The 6,367-nt window shown below is 64.1% G+C and overlaps 1 protein-coding gene across 1 annotated transcript in view; it reads left to right on the plus strand.

The window, feature by feature from the left end:
• Nucleotides 1-1,637: 1,637 nt before the first annotated feature.
• Nucleotides 1,638-6,367, plus strand: part of FLT4 (fms related tyrosine kinase 4) — a gene marked incomplete at its 3' end in the record, with an annotated part of 11,335 nt that continues 6,605 nt past the window's right edge. Inside the window, exons 1-8 of the mRNA XM_014450838.1 lie at nt 1,638-1,821; nt 2,055-2,151; nt 2,721-2,965; nt 3,152-3,264; nt 3,381-3,546; nt 3,726-3,865; nt 3,964-4,132; nt 4,440-4,557. Of these exons, the coding sequence (XP_014306324.1) occupies nt 1,638-1,821; nt 2,055-2,151; nt 2,721-2,965; nt 3,152-3,264; nt 3,381-3,546; nt 3,726-3,865; nt 3,964-4,132; nt 4,440-4,557 (1,232 nt within the window). The remainder of the gene's footprint in view (nt 1,822-2,054; nt 2,152-2,720; nt 2,966-3,151; nt 3,265-3,380; nt 3,547-3,725; nt 3,866-3,963; nt 4,133-4,439; nt 4,558-6,367) is intronic.

A 6,367-nucleotide genomic window follows, 5' to 3' on the forward strand; every position in this document is an offset into this window, starting at 1 on the left:
CAAGTCAGCTTCTCAGGAAGGAGGAGCACAAATGTTCTGGGAGAAAGACTCCGGATATGAGAAGCCTGGCACTTTGGGATGATGGTGGGAGGTCCATGCCTCTCAGAGACATGTCGGGAGATGAGGCTGGAGAGAAGGGCAGTGGGCAGAAGGGAGTGGCCTGCTTTATCTTGGAAGCAAAGGGAAGCCTTTGACATCTGTGACATCTGCCACAGCTTCGTATCTAGGGGTACCGTGTGTGCCTGGATGTGCACCCCAAAGAGGGGACCCTCAGCCTTTCTGGAGTCCCCAGGGCAACACTGCAGGCATCACTGGGGGATTCCTGTTCCCAGGGCAGGTGGGTGCTGGCTGCTGAGGCTCTCCTCTGATGACCACATGCCAGCCGTCGGGAGGCCAGTGCCTTCATTCCCCTGTGCTCCAAGCCTAAGCCCATCACGCCCCCTTCTCTGCAGCTCAGAGGCCGGCTGTCTGCCTGCTGTGGTTTTGTTCACTCTCCGCTGCCTGGGGATCCTATTTGTCCTTTGAGGCCCAGGTCAGAGCCCCCTTCCCGATTCCTTCCCGGCCCCTCACAACGGCAGGAGGGCCTCCTCATGTGGGGTACCCTCTCCAGCAGCCCAGGGATGCAGTGGGGGGCTGGTGTGCATGGAAGGCCAGGTACCACCTGGTGGCAGAGCCCACATGGAGAAGCCCCTGGGAGCGGAACCCAGGCCACTTTTCCCTGTTAGGGCCTGAGGGCAGGAGGCAGCGTCCTGGCTTCAGGCTAAGGAGGGACTTCGCAGCGGTCAGTGCCTCTGAGGGGCCAGTATGCTCCTGCTGACGGGCCTCAGTTTCCCTGTCTGTACAGTGGGACTAGATGCTTGGGGAGGGTTTTCCAGCCCTGGCCATCTTGTCCATTGGTGCTACACCAAGATCTTGGTATATGGAGGGTACCACCCAGGGGCTCTTCCCAGGGAGGTTAGTGGTGTGCGGGGTTAGGGTGGTATAGAACCAACCAGGGGGGGGCCCTGGCCTCGGGGAGCTGGGTTGGGAGGGCAGAGGAGCTGGACCTATTGGGAGGGAAGGGGCAGGGGCAGGTAGTGGGCCCTGCCCCCCGGGAGGACAGGGACTTGCGGGGAGGGACAGGACACAGCCCTGGGCCTCCAGCCATGCAGTCCTCTCTTCCTGTTGTCTCAGGATGGTCCTGGCAGGATACATCTGCCAGAGTTCCAGACCCAGACCTCCGGGGTCTGCCAGATCACACGCGTGCACACACACACACTAACATGTCAAAGTCCATGTATGCACATGCACCGACATGTCAAAGACATGTCACATATACACCCCACCCCATAAAAACACAGATCCATGCCCACAGATAGACACATATTTACACACACACACACACACACACGCTCACATGCACATGCAGGCCATCACGCTGGTAGGAGGATGGTGGGTGAGGAGCTGAGGGTCCATGCCGGGGTCCTGGGGGGCTGGGCGTGTGTTCAGCTGGGCCAGGCGAGTTATGTGTGTGTTTGGGGACAAGCCCTGTGGGAAGCATGCGGAGCTAAAGCAGGCAGAGTCGGAGGAGCTAGGGCAGCCAGTGGGCCCTGGAGGCTGGACAGAAGTTGGGACCAAGGACACATGAGGTGGACTCCATGGGGCCTGGCAGAGCACGAGGTCCTGGGAAGGCCGAGGCCTCAGTTCTGGGCATGCTCGGGGACAGTCTGCGCTGCGAGGACCCCTCACAGGCAGAAGGGAGGGGCCTTCGGGCAGACATGTGGGGTGCACAAGGCCCAGGTGACCTGCGGCAGGCCTCCCCAATGCAGGATGAGGTCTGCAGTATCCCCCCAACCTCATGCTGGCAGCTCAGCCTTGTGGGGTCTGGGCCAGGGGTCTGGGCTGGATCCCGGCCTCGGCCAGGGCTCACTTGGGTGGGTCCCGGGCAGGAGCCATGGGCAGGGAGCACCTAGTCCTGTTGCCTGGGGCCCCTGCCCTAGGGGGGTCTGCGCCTGGTTGACACTGTCACGTGAACTCATGACCCGGCGCCACACTAACCCTGTCTCCTACCCCAGGCCTGGTGAGTGGCTACTCCATGAGCCCCCCGACCCTGAACATCACGGAGGAGACACACGTCATTGACTCCAACGACAGCCTGTCCATCTCCTGCAGGTACTCAGCCCCCAGCCAGAGGAGCAGGGGCCTGGGGCCCTCTTGTCTGTCAGGCAAAGGAGACTAAGAACTGAGGCCGGAGATGGTGGTGGAGAGCCCAGGAGGCAGCTCCTCCGGGCAGAGAGGCCTTGAGGCTTAGTGGGCCTCCCTGGGGGCCTGGGAGCTGGCTGACCCTGCAGACCCAGGCACCCTGCACCCACCTCCCCCACAGCCCCCCTGGTCATTTCACATGGACCACAGACCATCACCCTGCACCCACCCCTGGGTCACCCTGCACCCACGTCAGCAGCCGCTGTTCAGTCCAGGCCAGTTAGCCAATTTCAAAGGCCCCGACATGTTAGCCCCCTGCAGCCCAGCTGTGACCGAGACCCGGCCCCTCGGAGGCCAGCCTGCCGCACAGAGGCCCGGAGCCAGGCAGAGGCCCGGGACTCCGTGCCCGCTGTGGGCTGGGTCCATGGTGTGTGCCCCGGCACCGGGCTGGCCTGACCTCCGGGTGAGACAAGCTGTGGGCAAGCCTCGGCCCCTGGGGCTGCAGTGGAGCCCCTCTTGACCTCTGCCTCCTCTGCCAGGGGGCAGCACCCCCTCCAGTGGGCCTGGCCAGGGGCTCAGGAAGCGCCAGCCACGGGGGAAAAGGACAGTGAAGACCTGGGGTTCGTTCGCGACTGCGAAGGCACGGATGCCCGGCCCTACTGCAAGGTGCTGCTGCTCCCCGAGGCCCACGCCAACGACACCGGCAGCTACGGCTGCTACTACAAGTACATCAAGGCCCGCATCGAGGGCACCACCGCGGCCAGCACCTATGTGTTCGTAAGAGGTGAGGGGCCCAGCCCCACACGCTCCTGCAGCCAACGAGGTGACAGGCAGGGTCCTGGAGGGGCAGCTGGCCCCCACCCCCCACCCCTGGCCTCCAGACCTCCTGGGACTGCCCTGGAGCCCCCACCTGGGCAGAGACCTCCCCAAGCTCCACCTGCCCTTCCCACAAACTGCGCTCTCTCTGCAGACTCCGAGCAGCCGTTCATCAACAAGCCAGGCACGCTCCTGGTCGACAGGAAGGACTCCATGTGGGTGCCCTGCCTGGTGTCCATCCCTGGCCTCAACGTCACCCTGCGCCTGGTACAGCCCCCTCACCCCCCACGACCTAGCCCTCCTGTCCTGTCCCTGGGAAAGGCAGCCATTGACCTGGCCAGGAGGAAGGGGGCAGCCGGGAGCTGACGGCCACCATATCCCAGCAGCCAAGCTCAGTGCTGCGGCCCGACGGGCAGGACGTGGTGTGGGATGACCGCCGGGGCATGCGGGTGCCCACGCCGCTGCTGCGAGACACCCTGTATCTGCAGTGCGAGACCACCTGGGGCGGCCAGGCCTTCCTGTCCAACCCCTTCATCGTGCACATCACAGGTAGGGGCTGTCCTGGGCCACGGGGTCCCGGGAGGAAGACTGCAGGGGGACATGGAGACCCCAGATTCTCAGTGATGGGGCCGTAGGTGCCACCGCTGGTCTTGGTGGGTGCCCTGCGCCCTGCACTCCGGGTGCTGTGCTGGTGAGGGGCTTGGGGGTCACTGCTCCTGTGTCGCCAGGCAACGAGCTCTATGACATCCAGCTGTTCCCCAAGAAGTCCATGGAGCTGCTCGTCGGGGAAAAGCTGGTCCTGAACTGCACCGTGTGGGCCGAGTTCAACTCGGGCGTCACCTTCGACTGGGACTACCCAGGGAAGCAGGTAAGGCCGCCGGCACTGCTGGCTGGGCTGGGTGCGCCTTTGGTATCAGCCCTCCGGCCTGCCTGTTCTGACCCTGCACTTCCCCTGGGCACGGGCAGGCCGAGCGGGGCAAGTGGGTGCCCGAGCGGCGCTCCCAGCAGACGCACACCGAGCTCTCCAGCATCCTGACCGTCCACAACGTCAGCCAGCGCGACCTCGGCCCGTACACGTGCGAGGCCAACAACGGCATCCAGCGGTTCCGGGAGAGCACTGAGGTCATCGTGCACGGTGCGTCTGGGGCGGGGTCAGCGTGCCCAGCAGGGCCTGGGTGGTCACCGGGCCTGTGGAACAAGGGTCCTTGTGCAGCTCGGGCCAGGGTCAGAGGTCATAGTGCACCAAGCAGGATGAAGTCCAGCCCAGGGCAAGGGAGGGCTGTGGGTGGATGGCCTGTCTGGCCCCCACACCTTGCTGGGCAGAGGGAGCCCCAGTCTGCAAGGGTCTGTCCTCGGGGCGCAGGGCCATGGCTGAGTCCCTGGGCAGTGGTGGGTAAGCCATGCCAGCCCCTGGATTTACACCGATGCCTCCCGCCTGGCAGAAAAACCCTTCATCAGCGTCGAGTGGCTCAAGGGCCCCGTCCTGGAAGCCACAGCAGGAGACAAGCTGGTGAAGCTGCCCGTGAAGCTAGCTGCGTACCCCCCACCGGAGTTTCAATGGTACAGTCCTGGCTCCTGCCCCTCATTACCTGCAGGCCTGGGTGACCTTGGGGAGGAGGGCAGCATCCTCCCAGGCTGGGCCTGTGCCCTGAGCCTGCGAGGGCCCCCTCTGAAGGCGCTAAGGAGCATGCGTATAACGCGATAATCCAGCCTGGGTTGCTGCTAAACTGTGGAAACTGGTAAATGCCAGCCTCCAGGTGTGTGCGGGCGTGGTGGGCGCCGCAAGGGGCTCCCCCTGCCTCCTGCACGCGCTCAGCCTCCGAGGTCCCGCGCCTGGAGCGCATCACAGAGCCCTGCCTGCCTGCAGCAACGGCTTCAGGTTTCCTAGGCCTCGTCCAGACAGCGTGCCACCTCAGGGCCCTCCCACCTAGAACTCAGAGATGCCACAGGGGTTCACAGGCTGTTGGGGGGCCAGGCCTCTGCCAGGCCTGAGCCGCGTGGCACTGAGCGAGGGCTTCGTGGAGGCCCGCAGGCTGCTGGAGCCCCTAAAGCAAGGTCACGGGGTCAGGGAGGGGTCCCTCGGTGGTGGCTCTGCCCTGGCCAGCACTCCTGAGAGCTCCCCCAGAACTCGGGAAGGCACAGCGCCCCCCAGCACCCTCAGGTTGTCTGGCAGCCCGCGTGGCCCAACCCTGGGATGTCACACTCTCACCTGACCTCCATCACAGCGATGAGGAGAAGAGGCTGGGAAGGGAAGGGCATTCCTGCCTGAGCCCAGAGCCCCCGGGAGCCCGCTCTGTGCTTTCCCAGCTGCCAGAGGAGCCGTGCCCTCCAGCCTGGGCACCTCCCCGCAGGCAGAGCCTCTCTGAAAGCGCGGACCTGCGCTCGGCAGGAGCCCAGCCGCGGGAGCAGGCTTCTCTTGGAGGGCCCAGCATCCCCTGGTCCGGGCCCGGGGTGACCCTGCCGCTGAGGCCACAGACTTTGGGGTCCGCTGGGGACACCTGGTGCAAGACCAGGGCCCATAAGGTCTGAAGAGCAGGGATGCAGCCTGGAGGCTCCCTCACAGGCGTGGCCTCCCGAGCACCTGGGGCCTGACCTGTCCTCCAAGGCCCTCAGGACTGACCCAGCTCTGGGTGGGCGGCTGGCTGTGCTGCACCTGGGATCTGGCCCAGGGCCGACCCTCACACAGCCGGCTGCGCACCGTTCCCACCACAGCTGGCCTTTCTCTTCTCACTTGGCCAACATCTTCCTCCAACAAGTGCTCAGCTGTCAGCTGGCCCCATTGTTGGCGGAGACATTTCCCAGGACACTAGTGGTCACCGTGGTCACCACAGCCCACGGGGGCCCACAGCTGGGTATGTGATGACTGAGTGAGTGAGTGGGTGGAAACCTAGTGGACATCCAGGCTGGTCCTCAGCTTCCGAAACGCCAGGCCTCAGCTAGACCTCACGATCTCGGCCAGAAGGGACACTTCATTTCTTTTTAAATATATATATTTTATTGATTTCAGAGAGGAAAGGAGAGGGAGAGAGAGATAGAAACATCAATGTTGAGAGAGAGAATCATTGACCACCTGCCTCCTGCTCACCGCCTACTGGGGATCGAGCCTGCAACCCAGGCATGTGCCCTTGCCCAGAATCGAACCCGGGGCCCTTCAGTCCGCAGGCCGACGCTCTATCCACTGAGCCAAACTGGCCAGGGCCATTTCCCCGGTTTTCCGATGAGGACACGGGCTTGAGGCAGTGAAGGGTTTCGCTAGGATCACAGAGGTGGCAGGTGACAGACTCAGGACTGCACCAGAACTGCCCGCCCTGCCCTGTGGCCGCAGTGAGTCCCAGGCCTCCCGGTGGGGCTGTGGTGCCACAGTTGAGAA

Source organism: Myotis lucifugus, unplaced genomic scaffold, assembly GCF_000147115.1.
Source record: "Myotis lucifugus unplaced genomic scaffold, Myoluc2.0 scaffold_4192, whole genome shotgun sequence".
Lineage (NCBI taxonomy): Eukaryota > Metazoa > Chordata > Mammalia > Chiroptera > Vespertilionidae > Myotis > Myotis lucifugus.